This window comes from Felis catus, chromosome D1 (genome assembly GCF_018350175.1).
Source record: "Felis catus isolate Fca126 chromosome D1, F.catus_Fca126_mat1.0, whole genome shotgun sequence".
Classification (NCBI taxonomy): Eukaryota; Metazoa; Chordata; class Mammalia; order Carnivora; family Felidae; genus Felis; species Felis catus.
In genome coordinates this window covers 31137728-31158051 of record NC_058377.1, presented here as the reverse complement: position 1 = coordinate 31158051, position 20324 = coordinate 31137728, and the positions used below count along the sequence as shown (strand labels likewise).

General features: G+C 44.4%; 1 protein-coding gene across 4 annotated transcripts in view; it reads right to left on the bottom strand.

The window, feature by feature from the left end:
• LOC101098487 (beta-galactosidase-1-like protein 2) overlaps positions 1-20324 on the bottom strand; it is a 50778-nt gene that overhangs the window by 10761 nt on the left and 19693 nt on the right. For 3 of the 4 annotated variants that reach the window (XM_045038551.1, XM_045038552.1, XM_045038554.1), the window contains 7 exons: positions 19925-20122; positions 18179-18247; positions 17501-17620; positions 15607-15715; positions 10862-10954; positions 7942-8023; positions 1532-1602 (listed from right to left, as the gene is read on the bottom strand). In XM_045038551.1, the coding sequence (XP_044894486.1) occupies positions 1532-1602; positions 7942-8023; positions 10862-10954; positions 15607-15715; positions 17501-17620; positions 18179-18247; positions 19925-20122 (742 nt within the window). The remainder of the gene's footprint in view (positions 1-1531; positions 1603-7941; positions 8024-10861; positions 10955-15606; positions 15716-17500; positions 17621-18178; positions 18248-19924; positions 20123-20324) is intronic. The other variant, XM_019811577.3, reaches the window with a different exon arrangement.

Genomic DNA, 20324 nt, shown 5'->3' with positions numbered 1-20324 from the left:
TGTGGACAAAAAGGCCATTGGCAGTACTAGTCTGTCAGCAGGATGACCTGGCCTGGGTGCACAGGTGTGGGGCCCCTCTCTAAGGATGACTAGAAAGGAGCCAACATGAAGCCTTGCTATCCCAGGTGCTTTCCAAATATTACCTCATTTGATCCTCAACCCTATGAGAAGATACTACCATCATTCACACTTCACAGAAGAGGAAAGAGAAGCACAGAGAGATCACACTACAGAGTGGGCAGAGGGGAAGCTCACAAAATGCTATACCTGCCTTGGACAGCACTCAAGCACAATCCTACTCAGTTGCTGGGGAACTGTTTATTGGACACATATTTCCACAGGTAGGTCACAAACCCCATGAGGACACAGACCCTACTATCTTAGTTACTTCAGGGTAAGAGGGCCTAGCCACACTCTACATGCAGAGCAGACACTCAGTGAACACTGGAGGAAGGAAGGAAAGGAGAAAGGGTCTGGACCCAGGCCCACCCAGACCTACTGTCTCTCCCCTGATCAGCCTAACAAAATCTCCCTGGGGTCAGTTCCCATCCTGCCCCATCTCTTCTCATTCCATTTGTCCCTCTAAACTCAGGTAGTAGCCACATCATACACATGGGCAGCCCTCATCTTCCACGGCTTCACACTTCCATAGTGACTTCAGATGGATGTGCCTTCGGATGCTACTTCTGCTCTACCAAACAAACAGGTGGGATGGAGAACAGCCCTACCATCTCTGTGGGCATCTATTCACGAGTGATATGAACACTCCAACAGCTCCACGCTAGGCCTGGGATCAATGCCTACATCTAATAGGTGGTGACAATTTGGAGCATTCACACCCTTCAGTAAGACATGGTGAGAGATGGGGCCTCAGCTCTATGAATGGACCATGGCCAGATTCCATCTGCCTCCTTAGGAAAGACAGACACATGAATTCTAGAGAAGAGAAATCAATCAGAATAGGATTTAACTGTAAATTCCCATCAACTTGAGAGATGTGGACTTATAGTTAGAAACTCTTTTCTCCTCTGACCTGGAATGGCTCAGGCCTCCCATCCTGCTGATGAAATAATCTTTCTAGGCCTAGAAACCTACAGGTTAAGGTTAGACACACAGTACAGGACAGGAAAGCATTTTTGTGGAGTCCACAAAATTCTAGTCCAGAGCTTCTATGAGCAAACTGAGCCTAGAGCTCCAAAAAGGGCCCCTTTCTCAAGAGGCAGGAAACCACATTCATGCATCAGTCTATATAGCAACAACTCAGAGAAACTTCTCCACTTCTACACTGCTATTCTGACTGAGGGTGTGGCAACATGGGGACAACAGGGGTTAGAAGCCACAGTGCAACAGGATGTCTGTGAGATGAAAGGCTGAGCGCGTCCTGAGTCCTTCTTCCCCTGTCCCAGAGCCCTGGGCATAGCTGCAGGTACCCCAAAACACCGCACACTTCCTGACAGAGGTTCTACTTGACTCTAAGACTTCCTACACTCATGCCAAGCAGAGCAGGCAGCTGCTCCTGGGCCAGACTTACCTGGACACTTAAGAGAAAGTTGGTTAATAACTGCAACTCATGCTGTGACTGCAAGTTGATGGTGGCCAGCACTGTGAACGGCAAGCAGAAAAGAGAAAGGATTGTCTTAAAGCCAGGGAGACATTCTGAATTAACCATGACCTTTCCCAATTCATCAGCAAAATAAATTAACTAATCTTGACATTGTTTCCCACCTCCAATTAGAGTTAAGTTCCTGTGATGTCAGGAGATTTATCTTATTCATCTTGGAAACTCTACCACTCAGCACAGAGCTTACAGGGCAGTCACTCACAAGGCATCTGTTCTTGATTAATGTAATTTTTACAATGAGAGTGTGCATTTCTGTTAGTTATTCTTTTGGAGGAGCCGAGAGTCTGATGTTTATTTTGCACCTCAAGTATCTAGTGCAGGTGATGATCTAAATGAAAACTCCTCTTTTATTCCTTAGATGAGGACTAATTTTGTATTCCATTCCATAATGTGTCCATTCTATAATTTAAAATTATATTTTAAATGGCACCAGTGAGGGGTGCTTGGGTGACTTCGTTGGTTGAGCATCCAACTCTTGATTTTGGCTCAGGTCATGATCTCATGGTTCACGTGTTCGAGCCCTGCATCGGGCTCTGCACTGACAGCTCAGAGCCTGCTTGGCATCCTCTCTATAAACAAATAAACATTTAAAAATAATAATAAATGGCACCAGTGAAAGGTATGCTGGAGAAAGATGTGCTACATTTGGCTTGTGGTCATGGACCCTTTGGCCTACCCCAGCTGCAGAACTTGGCTCTGAGGCTCCTTGCCTGCCTGTTGTCCACCTGGACAGTAGGACTCAGAGGCACTGGGCTTGGTCTTAGCTCCAGTGGGTCTGGGAATACATGACAGAGACTGGGCCAGCCTGCCAAGCTGGCCACCCTGACACTGTCCTGTTGGACATAAGCCACTGATTACCAGTGATTAAAAATAAACAATAGCTGAGGCTCTAAGAGATTAAAACATTTGCTTCAAGGTCACACAATTGGTGAGCAGCAGACTAGGGCTACAATCCCAGGCCCATCTGACACTGACCCATTGTCCTTGGATGTCACCATCCTCCAGCAATCTACTGTATAAGACTCTATATCGAGACCCCTCGTCACGTAAAGGAGAAACATTGAAGACAAGAAGCCCGTCTGAAACTGAGCAGGCAAAAATCTCAGAAGTGAACAGGATTAGCATGGCTAACTGAACATAACAACTATTGCTAGCCTTCCTCACACTCCACTAAAATAAAAATGAAGGAATGCAAAAGTAGAAGTTTGTAAAAAACAAGACCTGAAGAGAAAACAAAGCAGAGAGGAAGTTTCAAGAAAATCTCAGGATTTCTGCAAAGGGCAGCGGGTCAGTAAATGGCCTAGGAGAGTGGAAGAAGTTTCGACCACTCCCCACTTCCAGCCTAAGGACTTACCTGACGTCCCAGACACCACGCAGCCAGAGGACATCTCTGTCCCCTGCCTTACACACTCCTCAAGCCTCTTCCCCAGCTGCTTCCCCACTGGTGCCCAACCCCAGGGGACCACACTCTCTGGAAAAGCTGAGCCCGAGTGTCTCCAGGCTTGGAGGGATCTGTACAGCAGAGTGTGGAGAGGTTTGCAGTGGGGCATAAGGGCCATCTCAGTCAGGGGATTCCTGCCCATTCCTCCTGCCTGACTCCAGCAACAGATCAAAGGATTCTTCTCTGGAAACATTTAAAAACGCTAAAGAGATTATCTCCAAACACTGACCTTTAAAGGCGTCCATCCTTTAAATAGCACACCCCAGCCCAACCCCTGCCCCAGCCTCTCCTGGCACTCATTGCCATGTGGCTGTTCAGTGCCTCCTCCTTCAACTGCTCAGACAAGAGCCAAACAATTGAGAAAAATCCCCTCGTGGAAGATTGAGCAGAACTGTTAAGTATTTAAAAAAAAAAAAAAGTAGCACATCCTCAAAGCAAGGTAAGAAAGATACTGTCCATTTAAAAAGTATGTCCTGGGTGGCTTGGTTGAGCAACCCACTTTGGCTCAGGTCATGATCTCACAGTTTGTGAGTTCGAGCCCCGTGTCGGGCTCTGTGCTGACAGCTCAGAGCCTGGAGCCTACTTCAGATTCTGTGTCTCCCCCTCTCTCTACCCCTCCCCTGCTCATGCTCTGTGTCTCTCTGTCTCTCAATAATAAATAAACGTTAAAAAAAAAAAAAAGTATGCCCTGAGAAAAGAAATATATTCAAGAAAATAAAATCCAGGAAATAAAGAGAAAGATTACAGGACAGAAATTGAGGAAGTCATCCAGAATATGGAACTAAAGGGCAGAGATCAATCAAAAAGACAAGCAACTTAGATAATCGATATAAAAGCCCAATCTACAAATAACAGGAGTGACCAAAAGATCAGAAAAAAGAGGGAAAACATATCAAGAAAAGAAAGAAAGAAAGAAAGAAAGAAAGAAAGAAAGCAAGCAAGCACTGACTAGATGTCCCACTGACAACAACCACAACTGTTTCAATTCAAATAACTCACAAAAGTGCTACAAAAGGAAAAGAATCTCACACCAAAGAACATCATTGTGAAATACCAGAATACCAAGGATAAAGGAAAATCCTGTCATTTTGTAGAAATGGGAAGCAAAAAATATACACAGAGAACATATAAAAGAAGGATCAGGAAACAGAATGTGCCTGTACCTCATCAGTGACAGCGGGCGCTAGAAAATCAGGGAACAGTGCCTTCACAGTTCCAGAGAGAACCAGAGGTTAGCCTCAGGTAGAGCTCCATCAGGTCAGGGGCAGTGGGGTCTCAGACGCATCGGACTTGACACAGAATCTGATATATACAGATGTTTGAAACACAGTGTGACAGAAATTTGGAAGATCTTTGGTAAAGGTTTGTTTAAAAGAGAAAGGGGGGGGAACACCTAAAACTAATGTAATATTGTGTGTCAACTATGTGTGCGTCAACTTAAATTAAATAAATAAATAAATAAATAAATAAATAAATGAGAAAGGGGGAAGGGGGGAGATTTAAAAAATTGAAAGGAAAAGAGAATAAACAGGATAATTGCACCGAAAGTGAAAACCAAGAAACCGAAATTCAGCCAGTTCACAAATACTGCCCAGAATATGGCTCGCACCGTAGTGGGTGGGAAGGGCATTTCCACGTGGTAATGCAGGCACCAAGAAACCAACCAGAATTATGACATAGCCACACCGCCAGGAACGCTGCGGGCCCAGGTCTCGTACGGGGAGTGGAGGAGGAAGCCGCACTTCTGTGGCTTTACTTTTACACCTTGTGAATGTCTTACTTTAATTACATTTTTAACTAACTGAAAAAAGTCTTTCTGGGCAGCAAGCACGGCTCTGGAGGTCAGGGAGTTAGAAGGCACCAGGAGGGGCTTGGCGGGGGCGGAGCCGGGGTTGGGGCGGGAAGGGCACGCCGAGGGCAGGGCCGGGGGGTGGGGCCGGGAGGGGCACGGCGGGGGCGGAGCCAGGGTGAGGCAGAGAAGGGCACCGCGGGGGCGGTGCCCGAGTTGGCAGGGAGAGGCAAGGAGGGGCCGGAGCGGGGCGTGGGGAGGAGCATGGAGGGGGCATAGCCTGGAGAAGGGGCCTGGCGGGCGGGCGAGGGGAGGAGCGCGCCGTAGAGAGGATATGGTGTCCAGCAACCTGCCTGGGAGACTCCCTGATGCACCGGAGGCCTTGCTCAGCACACTGCCGACACGCTAAAAATGTACACCAGCCTTCAAAGGGCCTTGCCTTCCCAGCACTGGCCACAGCTCCTCCTAGGCCCCACCGAGTGGCACAGGCCAGCGGAGGCCTTGGAAGTAGTCACAGGAGACAGTGCCACCGCGTGGAAATGGCGGGAATCGCTGCTGGTCCTTGAGGAACTCAATAGTCTAGGGAAAGGGCCTTCTGTTCATTCATCCAGCAGTCACGCCCTGGGGGCCCCCTGCTGGCCGGCGCTGGCCTAGGGCTGCAAAGATGAAAGTTCCTATCTGTTCAGTCCAGTGGAGGGGAGGGCGACGAAGAAGGAACTGGAAAGGAACATGCACTGCAGCAGGGGCAAGCCGATTGTGGGAGGAAGCACCAGGCAGCTCATAAGAGGCCCTTCAACCACCATCATCTATGCAGAGCATGAACCGAACCGTGTCCAGGCACAGGAGTACAGCCTAACAAGACGGAACTTAGCACTGCAGTGAGACAGGTAAATAAAACAAACTACCCAGAATGTTAGAAGGCCAAATAAAGCAGGCCCAAAGAGCCGGGGGAGCTCCAGGAGGAGCTTGGGTGTTTGGAGGAAACCTCACTTGGAGGTGATCTCAGAGAAAAACGGGAGGAAATGGAATAGCTATGCAGGTATCTGCATGAAGGCTGGAGGTGTCCAGTATGTTCCAAGAACAGGTAGGAGGCCAGGAGGGTGGAGCAGGAGACACCTGGCCAGATCACAGAGGTCACAGGTCAAAGGATGCCCCTGGAGGTTTTTCTCATAGCTTGTGCTTCACTGTCAGCAAGGCAGAATGTACCTGAAGTTCAGGTGAGGCATGAGGTGATTCAAATGACATTTTCAAATACTATGTTCAGAAAAAGTTGTGCAGGAGTCAACAGTAAAAAGGAACATTAGTTCAGTGCTGTGGCAATAATGCATATGAAAACAATGGTAACAGTTCAGATGCTAAAACTTGAATCTGGATAAATTTGAAGATAAAGATAAAGATAAAAAGAATTTGCTGATGGCTGTATGTCAGGCACACAGAAGGAGAGGTCTGAGAGCGCCTACAAAGTTTAGGGCCAGGGTAACTAGGGGAAATGGAGATGGAATTTACCGATAATAAGACTAAAAAGTGGGGCAGACTCTGGGAGGGAAACAGACAAGTTCAGTTCTCTGCTGGTTCCACTGAGACCTGCAGCCTTCCTGGGCACTGTGCCCAGTATGCAGATGCACACGTGAGGCAGGAGTTCAGGGAAGGTTGCTGACAGAAACAAGCATCTCACAGTTATCAACACACAGATCAGATTTAAAGTCACCTGGATGACACCACCAGGGCACTGAGTGTATGGAGGAGAGAATTCATTCCAAAGGGTGAGAAGTAAAGAATTTAAACATCAGAATTTGGAGACAGACATGTGACCAGCAGGAGATACCAAGAAGGAGCAGCCTGTGAGTTCAGAGAAAAAAGTAGGAAATTGGGTCTCAGACACCAAGGGTGGAAAACATTTCAAAGGGAAGAGATTGATGGCTGCTGATAAGTAAAATCAGAGAAGTCAGAGGCAACGAGGATGAACGCTTAAATTTATAACATGAGGTCACTGGCAATCTCAAAAAGAGCAGCGGCAGTGGAATGGTGAGGGTGGTAATGTGGTTCCCATGGTTTAAGAGAGAGGAGGGGAAAGGGCCTGGGGGGCCGGTGAGCATGGACATGGGGAGAGCTCTTGAAAGGGGAGCAGAGAAACACAACAGGCTTTGGATGGGGAAATGAGTCAAGAGATTTCTTTTAGAAGAGAGAAATAGGGGTGCCTAGGTGACTCTGTTGGTTAAGCATCTGACTCTTGCTTTTGGCTCAGGTCATGATCTGGGGTTCATGAGTTTGAGCCCCGCATCAGGCTCCCTGCTGAGAGCATGGAGCCTGCTTGGGATTCTCCCTCTCCTTTCTCTCTGCCTGTCCCATGGGCACAGGTGCTCTCTCTCTCTCTCTCTCTCTCTCTCTCTCTTGCTCTCTCTCTCTTCAAAATAAATACATAAATTTTAAAAAATAAAGAAGAGAGAAAGAACATGTTGATATGCAGATGGGAATAATCAAACAGAAAGAGAAAATCTGATCACTGAGGGCAGAAGCAGGGAGCTCCTGGAGCAATGCCCTTGAGTAGCTGAGGGAGAAAGGGCTTGGTGCACAAGGGTGGAGCTGGGCCAGCACATCTACAGTAACAGGAAGAGAGGTTAGAGTCAGGGAGATGGATGCTGCTGGATGGAGAGCCACCATGGTCATCTACACTTGCTGCTCAGCCAGTTGCTGTCACAGCAGGGGCTACATACCCCCTGGGCAGTGGTCAGCCATCTCCACGATTTTGGCAGGGTTTGAGTAAGCCATCCTCGCAGGACACCCTCTCGACAGACATGCAGACGCTTTCCAGTATGACCAACTCACCATTTCCAGCTTGTAGTCTGCAGAACACTGTTAGTGTCCTGAGTAAGTGCTCAGCAGAAGTGGGAGACCAGAGAGATCCATGTGACATGGATCCTCCAACCCTCTGAGGCCCAGGGCTTCGGGCCCCGTGCCATGCAAACAGGAGAAGCACAGATAGCAGAGAAACTCCACTTGTGGCTCAGGCCATTTGGGGAGGGGGGTGTGCACAGTGAGGCCAGGGTGCTGATCCCCCACCCTATCCCTGCACAACCTCCAGGTAGGCACCTCCATCCATGACTCCCTTTTGCAGGCCGTCCTTGTTGTCTGAAGTCAAGAGCAATTCCACAATACCCCGGTCTTCCAAGGCCTATGGGGGGGAAGAAGACAAGTCAATATTCACTCCTCAGAGCTCCTGCCATGTCACACAGCTGGGAAGGTGGCAGCCAGAAAAGAAAGAGGGAAAGACTCAAAATAAAGCATTTACCTCTCCACAGAAAATGGACAGAAACCCTCCTGTCTGTGCCCACCATGTTCAACAAAGCTCCTATCAGCTGAAGTCCAGCTGAGGCAGGGGTAGGGCTATCAGACTCCGACATCTCTTGGCTGCCCCAGATCTGGCAAGGTGTCAGGTCTGGCTGGTGCCCTGTTCCCATCTAGGAACAGAGGGCAGCTCGGCAGGGCCAGATGCTATGCTGTCACCTAGAAGCTGACTACAGGGCTCTACAAGTGGGTCAGGCCTTCCTGATACCAGAAGCAAGCAGCCCATCACTTCCTCACACTGGGCCAGGGTGGGCTCTGTCCAACCGCCATGCCCCAGCCACATGCCTATGACATGCTGCACATGCCCAGTAGAACAGGAGGCACTCCTTGCAGGTTGTAAATCAAATGAAGAACTGGAAGGAACACACACTGTGTTGAGATGCAATAACCATTTTACCACTCCAAATAATTGCTAACATTTATGGACCACTTACAGTCACGCCAGGCCTTCTGCTAACTACTTTACATAGACTAGCCTATTCAATCCTCACATTTAATAACTGTACAGATGAAGAGTCTCAGAGAGGTTGGATAAAGTGTTAAGGGATACAGAGCAAGTGAGCCAGTATGGACTTGAATCTAGAGTCTGCCCACCTTGAAAGGCTCTGCTTTGGGCCTATGGGCTCTTTTGGATTAGAAACCCCAGCAAGGGGGACTTTCCTATAATTTAACATGCAGATATTTTTATAAGATTGCTTATTTCAACCAAATTCTTTGGGAAACAGGTGAGGCAGAGAGATAATCCATGGGGTGCATAATGTTCATATCTAAACCTGATGCAAGTAAGGAAAGAGCAGAGTAGGCCCTAATTCTCAGGGACAACAGAAGCCACAGAAGTTCAATCCCATTAGGTAAGATAAGATGTTTATTAAAAGCCCTGGACCTACCACCTCACAACTGTCTAGCCAGTCATTTGCTGATATGTAACAGGCTTTGCCTTTGTTTGTACCTTATACATATAGCATCATGTGGGTTGAGACGGTGTAACCATCTTTTACAGCTGTACTAGTTGCACTTGACTTTTCATGGCCATTAATCTATTGACTGCACACTGTAAGGGGTAATTACTATTACTGTTTCCTGACGACCAGTGATCTGCCAAGCAGAGTTCAGGGTCTTGTGTCTATAATCTCACTTCATTCCCAGAACAGCCTTAGAGAAAGCATTCTTGTCTCCATTGAACACATGATGAGGCTAAGGCTCAGAAAGGTGAGGTGACTTACCCAAGGTCATCCTATGCTGATGGTGTCCACATGTCCATTACACCCAGAAGAAGCTGCATGGCAGCTCAGGAGGGGAGCTGGGAGCTCTTGCTTGAGAGCAAGAGCTCAGGATGACAGGGGTGTGTGCTGCAGCTTCTTTTTGTCCATCTGTCTCACATATGGTACCTTCCCCAGACACCAGGGAGGTGTTGACTGAGCAGGAGAAGCCCCTTAACAACTGCATTCTCCTCTCCACACCATCAGCAGAGCTCTTCTCTGCAGCTCAGGACTCAGTAAACAGCTGCTGGAGAAGCTCCAGCATTCAAGAGATAGTCCAAGGGAAAGAGTTACAGTGCAAGAAGCTCTCCTGTCCTGCACCCTCGTTGGGATCTTTCTAGCTAATTCAAAGGCAAAGAGGAAGCTGGAGGTGTGGTCTAATCAAGTCTGCAGTTGGGTTTGACTATCAGGGTGGAACTCTCCCCTTCCTGATTTTGGGAATGCCTCTTTCTGGAGACAGCCTTGCTCCCTACATGGGGCTTTCTGCAAGAGACAAAAAGGGAGCAAGAGTAGATGAAATCCTATAAGCAGGAGTGCTTGAGCTCATTCTACCTACATGCAGGGACTGAAGTAATTTCCAGACAGAAAATGAATCTGCCTATGACAGTAGAAGAGATGCTGACATCATGGGCCAAAGCTAAAGCAGCTTTAATTAGGTGGATTCCCTGAGGCCACTTAACATTTCCTCAATGTTTCCTCTATAACCACTGCCAATGATCTATCAAAGTCTTATTTATTGACTACTTACTGAGAACAGTCCTAAAACAATCCCGAGCCAAGTGATCTCACACACGCGCACAATTCAGAGAGGCAAATTTTCTCATTATCCCCACTTCAAAGAAGAGAAAATGGAGGTTTAGAAAAATAAAGGCCTTTTCTCAAGGTCTCAGCTACTAAGTAACAGAAACCAGATAGGCCTGTTCTTTAAAGTGTCATCTAGCCCAGCCCTTTTCTGATCTCCCATGCATTAAATCAATGGTTCTCAAACTCACACACACATTGGAATCAGATGTCTGAGGACCATCCCAGAGATTCTTATTTAATTGATATGCTATATGGTTTGGGCATAGGGATTTTTAAAGTGAATGTACAGACAAAGCTGGGAACCCTTGCTTTAGATGCTGGAATGAGGGCAGCCTTTACAGGGAGACTTCACTAATCCTCACACTCAATTAAGTCCATCCCTTTATTCTCAGCCACTGCAACCCCATGTGTGTACTGCAACCCCCAATTAGACTCAATAAAAAGTAAATAAGTGATGACCTCACTGAAATAAAAGTATGGTGAAAGGATTCACTAATAAATGTGGTATTAATATGAGAAAAGTACTAGACCAACATGTCACATCACAGCCCATACTACATTCCAGAGGAAGGAATATGAAGAAATAAAGAGCTGATATTTACCTTCTTGATGTAAGGCATATAGGCGGGGTCTCTGTTATAGGAACCATATTCATTCTCCACCTGCACAGCAATGATGGGGCCTCCATGCTTGTACTGGAGAAAGAGATAAACAATCAGAAGCTGAATTTGTAGTGGAAGCTGTACTATCTAATTTCATCATACTTCTCACCCATTAGCAGCAAAATGTTCCATTTGGAAGCAAAAGTCTCAAAAGATTTGATTATATAATTGAGAGTGATGTCAGTAAGACACAGAGAAAGTAGGGAGTTCCAGGCCCTGGTTCCCTATGGAAACATCAAACAATTAAAGACTAAATAAAATAACTTTATTTTATTAACTGGTCTGGAAACTAGTTAAATGTTTAAGCAAATGAAGAAAAACACATGTTTAAAATGATAGGAAATATCTTGGTGTTTTTGCTCATCCTTGCCCAACCTCCTCCCTGGCACAGTGTGGCATAATCCCAAAAGATCAATCTAATTCCCAGTTCCTTCCCTCAGGACAAAAGGAGCAAAATGGAACTTGTTTGTAGCCCACTTGTCTGTGGGCTGCCCAGTAGACTAGTTTCTGTCTCATCTGATTTGGAGCTCAGACAGCAAATGTTGGCATAGTTTGGACCTCAGGCTAAAAGCAACACAAGGCAGTGGAGGTCACAGCATGTGAAAATTTCAGAGGTTCTACAGACTCATGTATGCCTGTGCAAGGGATTATAGGCAGAGGAATATGATAGAACATCTAAGGCCACAAAGGAAGGTGGGGTGAGACTCTTTGGAAAATTAAGACATGTAAAAGCAGCCAGGGAAAATTGGAGGCAGGGGTTTGGGGAAAGGCACACACACACAGGCCAGACTAGACACATACCCAGGAAACATCTGAGAAGATCTGGAGCCATAACCCCATGCTTATCTTAATGTGTAGGAGCCCACCAAATAGTGAAGATGTTCCCCACAAGTCTGCAAAGACTATGAGAGGTGACTGTTGTTTCAAGTGTCCAATTTTCAACAACAACAAAAACACAAGGCAAAGAAACAGGATAATACAGCTCATTCAAAGGAATAAAGTAAATCTCTAAAGAAATGCACACACTTAATAGACAAAGATTTTAAAACAATCGCCATAAATATGCTCAATGAGCTAAAGAAAAACATGGACAAAGAAATCAGGAAAATGCTATATCAGCAAAGTGAGAATATCAATACAGATAGAGAAACTATAAAATATAATAAACAAGATTTCTGGAGCTGAAAAGTATATCTGACTAGAAAAAATTCACCATAGAAGTTCAACAGCAGATTCAAACAGGAAGAAGAAAGAATGGGCTAACTTGAAAACAAGTCATTTGAAATTATTCAGTCTACAGAACAAAAAGAGAGAATGAAGAAAAGGGAACAAAACCTGAGGGACTTATGCAACATCAGTAAGCAGACAAAAATACTCATTGTGGAAATTCCAAAAAGAAGAAAGAAAAGGGGCAGAGAGATTATTTGAAAAATTAATGGCTGGAAACCTCTCAAATTTGAGAGGACATGGGTATACAAATCCAAGAAGCTTCGGTGAACTCCAAGTAGCATTAACCAAGAGACGACACTAAGGCACATTACAATCAAACCGTCAAAGCCAAAGACAAAAAGAGATTCTTGAAAGGAGCAAGAGAAAAGCAACTTGACACATACAAAGGATCCCCAATAAGACTATCAGTGGATATCTCACCAGAAATCTGGCAGGGCAGTGACAGAAGGATGATATATTCAAAGTGCTGAAGGGGGGGGGGAAAAAAACTATCAACTGAGAATTCTGTATCCAGCAAAAGTGTCCTTAAACAATGAGAAAGAAGTTAAGACATACTCATACAAATAAAAGTTGAGGGAATCTGATACCACTAGACTTGAGTTATGAGAAATGCTACACAGAGTCCCTCAAATTGAAATGAAAAGATGCCACACAGTGACTTGAAGCCCCTTGAAAATATAAGGTTCTCCTGTAAAGGTAAATATATTTTAAAAATGTAAAAACCAGTATTATTCTAATTTTAGTTTATAAATCTACTTCTTATTTTTTAACAGGATTTAAAAGACAAATGCATGAAAATAATTATTAATCTATATTAATGAGTATACAATATATAAATATGTGACTTGTGACATCAATAACATACAGCAAGGTTGAGCTGTAAAGGAGTAGTTGTGATTGTATGTGTTATTAAAGTTCAGTTGACCTCAATATAAAATATAGAACATCATATCTTTAGGACAGTATTTGTAATCTTCATGGTAACCACAATGAAAATATCTATAGAATATACACAAAAATGAATGAAAAAGGAATCAAAACTTGTCACTATGAAAAATCAACTAAATACAAAGGAAGGTAGTAATAGAGGAAATAAAGGAGAAAAAAAGCTACAAAACATACAGAAAACAAATAACAAAATGGCCAAAATAAATGCTTCCCTAATAGTAACTTCCTTAAATGTAAATGTTTAAACTCCCCAATAAAAAGACATAGATTTGGACTTGAACAACACTATAGACCAAATGTACCATATCCACATATATAAACACTCCATCCAATGACACAATACACATTTTTCTCAGGTACACATGGAACATTCTTCTCCAGGAGAGATCATATTTTAGGCCACAACAGAAGCTTTAATACTTTTAAAAGATTGAAACCATTCAAAGCATATTTTCCAATCACAGTAGAATGAAACTAGAAACCAATAGCAGAAAGAACACTGAAAAATTCAAATTTCAAATTCCACGAATATGTGGAAATTAAACAACACACTCTTAAAAAACAACCAGTAACCCAAAGAAGAAATAATGGGAAAATCAGGATATATCTTGAGTCAAATGAAAATAAAAATTCAACATAAAGTTATGGGATGAAGCAAAAGCAGTGATAAGAGGGAAATTTATATCTATAAACACATTAAAAAGGAAGAAAGGTCTTAAGTCAACACCTAACTTTTCACCTTAATGAACTAGGAAAGAGAAATAAGCTAAACTTAAAGGTTTAAGGAGGAAGGAAATAGCAAAGGTTAGAACAGAGATAAAAAGAGATTTAAAAATAGAGAAAAATTAAAAAAAAAAACCCAAGAGTTAGTTCTTTGAAAAGATTAACAAAATTGACAAAGTTTTAGTGAGATTAACTAGCATAGCCACATTATTCACAATAGACAAAAGTAACCTAGGTGTCCACTGATGAATGAATGGATGAGCAAAATGTGGTCCAGAGATACAATAGATAAAATTCTGACACCCACTACAACACAAATGAATGTTGAAGACACTATGACAAATGAAAGAAGCCAGACATAACAGGACAAGTATTACAGGATTCTACTTATATGAGGTACCTAGAGTGGTCAATTTCATAGAAACAGAAAGTAGAATGGTGGTTGGCAGGGGTTATGGAGAGGGGAAATAGGAAGTTAATATTTAATGGATGCAGAGTTTCAGTTTGGGAAGCGGAAAAAGTTCAGGAAATGGATGGTGGTAATGTTTGCACAACAATGTGAATGTACTTAATACCAGTGAACTTAAAACCACTTAAAAATGGTTAGAATGGTAATTTTTATGTTAGGTAAAATTTATATTATGACAAAATTACCATAATAAAAATAAAATAATTATGTTATACTCAGAAAATGCTTTTTTAAAGAAAGGTCTAGTACATCATTTCCATATTTAAGAATGCTTCTAAGCCATACTCCTGGCATGACCTTCCCGAAAACCACCTTCCCTAAAACCTCTACCTCCACCAATCTACTACAACTGCTGAATCATCTCAGTAATTCCATCTTCCTTATAAAAATGTAGGCCAAAAACTTCCTGGCTTGTTGCTTCTTTCATTATTAGGGCTTCCAGATTTAAGAAATAAAAATACAAGATAGCCAGTTATACGTGAATTTATAATGAATAAGTTTTTATATAAATTATGAATATTTTTAATGTAAGTATGTCCCATGTAACATTTAGGATATATTTATACTAAAACATATTCCTTGTTTATCTGAAGTTCAAATTTAACTTAGTACCCAGTGTTTTATTTGTCTACCCTACAGATGATCAAGTAGTTCCTTTGATCTATGTGTGCTGTGAACATTACAAACCATTGACTGAAGAGCAATTTTTATTGATGTACTAATTTTTTATTAATGTACTAATTTCTCAGCATGACTCTTATTTTTACATAAACTATTAATTATTCCCATTCCTGATTTTTTATTGCTTCCAAATATTACATGCAATGATAAGATACTTTCTTCCCAAAATTGATTTTTATCACTTATTGAATGAAATAGGCACCATACAGCACCTTTTTGATAGTAGAAAGATGTACCTTGAAAAGTCATCAATTGTAATTTTATAACTACAAAAAGTCCCGTGTATTACAGGTAAGGGCCTATCCATTTATGCTCTTTTTCACAAAGAACTGAGCCACTATTGGGATGCCAATCAGTGGGTTTTTCAGAATAAGACATCACATCGGACATTGTGTGGAATAATGTAAGCCCTTGTGCCTATCTCTTCAGCACTGAACCACCTAAAACAATATTGAAATACATCTTTTAAAAGACAACTATTGCAAACCCCTCCAATTATAGATCTCAGGCAGTGGGGAAGAATGTGTTCTGTATTGAAAGGAACTGGGAGCCCTTTGTCTGAGAGCTAACCTAGGACTGTTTACTTCCAGTAGGAAAATAGCTGAACTTCCAAGAAGAGTCTCCTTGCTTTTACCTGGAGTGGCACCACCCTGGACATCAGGTGATCAAAATAAAGGTCCACTGCTTCGGTGAAGCCCTTGTAAGTTGTTCTCAGCCTCATGCCAGAGTCTTGGAGTAACCAGCTTGAATAAAAGGGGGGTGGGAATTAGTTGCACTGTTTGTGGGTTTCTCTTGGCAGGAGATGGTGGGGAGAAAAGCAGTGGCTTCAGAGTGCTGGGGGTAAGCAAGACAATTCCCACCCCACCACCTCCACTCAGCCAGGAAGGCAGGAGATTGTGCAAACAGATTCAGGGGCAAACACTGCCAGAACTCAAGACCTGCACTCTGCACTTGTTTCCCTACCAAAAGACACCAGCACTGCTAGGGATTTTATTTCCAGCTTTATGGCTACGGTCTGGCTGCCAGTCAGAGTGAGAAAAGCTTCTCACTGAATTCAAGGCCCAGCATGGAAGCATTTACTCTAAAATCTCATTACAAAGGGGTAAAGCCAAAAGGGTTGAAGAATCACTGGGACGAGATGCAACTTTCTGGTGTCTCCCAGAAAACTAAGCCTGACATGGAGGTCATGAGAGGCTAATCCACTTCTCATTCCTGTCCATCCATCCATCTGCTGCTCTCCACGCTGACCCTGTGACTCATTAACATCAGCCTCCACAGCTCTTCAGAGCTTAGTTCAGAGGAGGAGCTGCAGAGCAAGATTAGTTCTTCCCACAGCCTGTCCCTTGTGATCACATTTCCCAGGTGAACCCAGATCATTTGTTCCAGAGTTAGGAACTCTTCCTTCTCACTTGAAATTCTAAGTAAAACACTTATATTTTCTTAAAAAGGGTCTAATGCTTCACATCCTAAGTTGGAAGTCCTGAACAAGGTCAGAAAATTATCAATTTATGTTAGGTAAAAATGCAGGAGGAGAGAGCAGCTTCCTTTAGACTGACACCTCCACCCTCCATCTCACCTAAACCAGGTCTAGCTTCTCATCACCACTGGGTCTTTGCCTGTTTGGGCCTCCCTGGGGTGTGCCCACATGCCCATCCTCGATGCCAGGACCTGAGTGGACAATGCTGCCCAGGAGAAGGGCTGAGTGCTGGAGCTCCTGCTGTTCTGAGCTAACACTTAAATCCTGTCCTCCTGGCAGCTCTGGCTGGGCCTGAGGACATCACTGACACACAGATTTCTAATCCCTAGGTGCAGGGGGAGGGCACTCTGGCTGTGTGCATGGCCTTGTCAAGGGCACTCTTGCCAAGCTGAACAGCACAGAGACAGAGAAGTCATCCTGGAGAGCAAAGGAGATGGAGACAGAGCCTGCCTGGGATCCCTAGGGAAGGGCTGGGTGGAACTGGAGAAAAGAGAGAAAACAAAGCCTGGGCTAGTAGCTGTGTTACAGGGAGAGGCCATTCCCAAAGGAGACCACGAGGCAAACAGCACCAGCCTTCTTGCCTCTTGGGGTGGCATGGTATAGGAGAGAGTTGATCTAACCATCTGGAACACTGTGAGGATGGGAGAGATTACCCCTACTAACAAGGAAGTCTTTTTGCTGAAAATTAATCACAATGATGAGGACAAGGAATGAATGTGGTACCAGGTGATTACTGCCCAGATTTCTACTCCAGCCACAGAGCATTCTACTGACCTCAGTGGAGACTACACATTCTAACATAACTCATTAAAGCCTTAAATTTTAAGATAAAACATAAAACAAAAACAATAATTTGTTTCTCTAATACTTTATTAAGATAAAGTAACATCATTTAAAATGGCTCCCTTTAGGTCCCACTTATTCTGGAATGGTGTTTCAGTACAGAATGAAAAATATACTTCAATAGCGAAATTAAACCTACCTTTGTGATTAGCATTTTGCACAAGCACACAGGACAGCTCAAGCCACAGCCCCTCACAGCCCCGCTCACCTGGGCAAGCCCCCGAGGTCGATCTCACTGCAGATGTAGGGGCCTGGACGCAGAATCACCCACAACCCGATCTCTGCAGCCATCAGCACAAAGGCCCTAGGGAGGTCAGTGTCAGCAGCTCTCAAGACATCAGGGGGGGAGGGTGGGGATGAGCCTGGCACACATCACAAGGTGGTGGATCTACCTGACTCCTCCCCTCCCTGCTTTCAGACACCCTGCGAGCTGGGTTCTCCCCTGCCCCCAGCCCAGTACCTTCTGCATAGTTCTACTGGGGGCATGAGGACCAAGGACATCAGACAAGATACGGTGTGTGGGGGGGGGTGGGGGGGGGTGTTCCTAACAGTGAACCTGACCCCAACAGTCTTGCTACCCTACATGGGTAAGCCCTGTCCCAGCCCAGGTGCTGGACCACACTACAGAACAGGGCAGACACTGAAGACTGATACCTCTGAGCTGCAGTGAAAAGGTCTGAGCTCAGAGGAGGCAAACTCAGACCCTGAGAGTAACAGATTCATGTCTGGAGAGCATTTGGGTCCTGAGAACAAGGCTCCAGACCCCAGGCTGTCTCTGGTTCTCAATGCAGAATGGAGATGGCCCTTTGATTCCTGACCAACCCAAGGGGCCACCTCTTTGCCTCCCAGCCTTAGGCCATGCCACAGAAGCAGTGACAGCACTTACTCCAGGTCCAGGTTCCCAGAGAAGTCAAATTTGCCTCTTTCTGGCTCGTGGAGATTCCATGGAACATAGCTATAATAGAAGATAATTATAGGAATGAGCTTTTCATTTATTCCACTTCATCTTCCAGATTACCTTCTTTATCCCTAAAACCCATTATGATGGTCGAAGATGTATTTCTTAGGCACATTGTCTTAATGGTATCAGGACTGGAACCAAGAACTAACTGAGGAGATCTAGGGACCTTAGAGTATCCAGGGCCAGTCCCTGGGTGGCTAACAACTCATCTCCTTAGGAGAAGGGAGAGAAGGCCAGTAAGATTTGGGTGAAGCATAAGATGTGATCACAGGTCAGCTTTAGCATGCACTTCCCCACGTTCCTCCTTCCCTCCCATGTCTCCTGTTCTCTCTTTATCAGCTGGTGGAGAAAAGGTAACTTTCTAAGAGAGTAAGTTAAAAGTAAGGTAAGAGGAAACCTCTGATCAGTCCTGTTTTTACTGAAGCAACCAGAATGTCAAATAACTTTTTCCTTATCTTCTAAAGAGAAGATAAGGAAATAAAGTAAGTTCTTCAAGGGGCCCAACTCAAGGGATGTATGATAGTAACACAGCTGCTCCTCTCCTGGACTCCCACCCACCCCTGACTTCCAGTGGAGCCCCTTCCAATTGAGACTCAGGAGCTCCACATTTAAGGAAATACACATTACTCAGATTTTATAATGTAAGATGCTTAGCCTACAATATTCCCACCAGCTTCAGGAGTCCTGTGATGTGTGAATGTACCCTCAGGATCAGAACTTACATACACAAATAAATGGATCCTTTTAAGTAATCCTTCTGGAAAATTATATACATGTGTTTCAACTGTGCTGTTATAGCCCAGAACATTCCTGTAATTCTTTTTAGAAATTATCTTCAGAGCTGCTTCAACAAACCACCCAAGAAAATCCACATCCTTGATCTGTAATCACATATTTTTTCCTGAAAATAGAATAGCCCAGCCTGATATAACCCACTTTATTTCATAGACTTGGATCCAACTATCTTTTGGCAGTTTTGAAAAATAAATCCACAGAATGATAAGATTCTTCACAACTGAGCATATTTTTAACTGATTCACATATTCAACATTGTACTGAGTGCCTATCATGTGCCTGTCATTGTGGTCAGTGCTAGACTGGAAGCCATAGTGCTCTGAAGATAATTCTAAACAGGAATGCTGAAAGGTGATGAGAACTTCCTTAGGAAGCTATTTTGAAAAAGATCACACTCATTTGCTAAATAAATTGGGGGGTGGAGTGCTTGTTTAAAATATACATATATATATATATATATATATATATATATATGATAATTTAATCACCTCCACCCCTACACTCCCCTCCTTCACTATATTCCTTCGTGTATACACCATTGTTCTTTCTTTGCCTCTAAACCTTACATCCATCCTGTCTCCTCATATGCACTAGTGGGGAGTGCTGTGCAGATGAGGAAAAGGAAGGTGTCATAGCTGGCAAACCTAAGCAGGAGTGTGGGTGACCTGATCCTCCTATATTTTTCCTCACAAAGCTTAGCACAAAGATTCTCTTCAGGGACTGCTCAGGTCCAGGATCTGGCAATGCTCCCCCATCCTGACACGATGGAGACCTACAGGCTAGGCTGCCTAGAAGAAGCCCAGGACACAGATGCCACAGATGCCAAAGCTCTGGCGGGGGGGGGGGGGGGGGGGCGGGGGTGGTGGCAGCACTCACGTGGTGAGGGTATTCAAGCCACAGGCTTTCATCTTCAGCAAGCGGTCCCTCCAGTATTCCTTGGGCACCCGGAAATAGTGCACAGAGCCCCCAAAGATCCAGAAGGTGGAGTCCTCCAGCATGAAGTGTTGGCCGTTGGCCTGCAGCCCTGATTGCCGGTGTCTCAGCCATGCAGGGACCAGATTATACCAGTCCAACCTGCAAGGAGAAAAGGCAGCTGGCAAGCCTGGCTTATCTTCAGCAATGAGCAGCACAGAGTGTTAGGAGACAGGGTTCTTCTCCACAGGCCTGCTTCTGAGGCCTTCAGAAAAGGCTCCCCACCCTCCGACTTAGCCAAACCTTGAAAGGCATCTTTCTTCAGCACACTCATATGCACCCCACTGTAGGGGAAGAGCAAGCT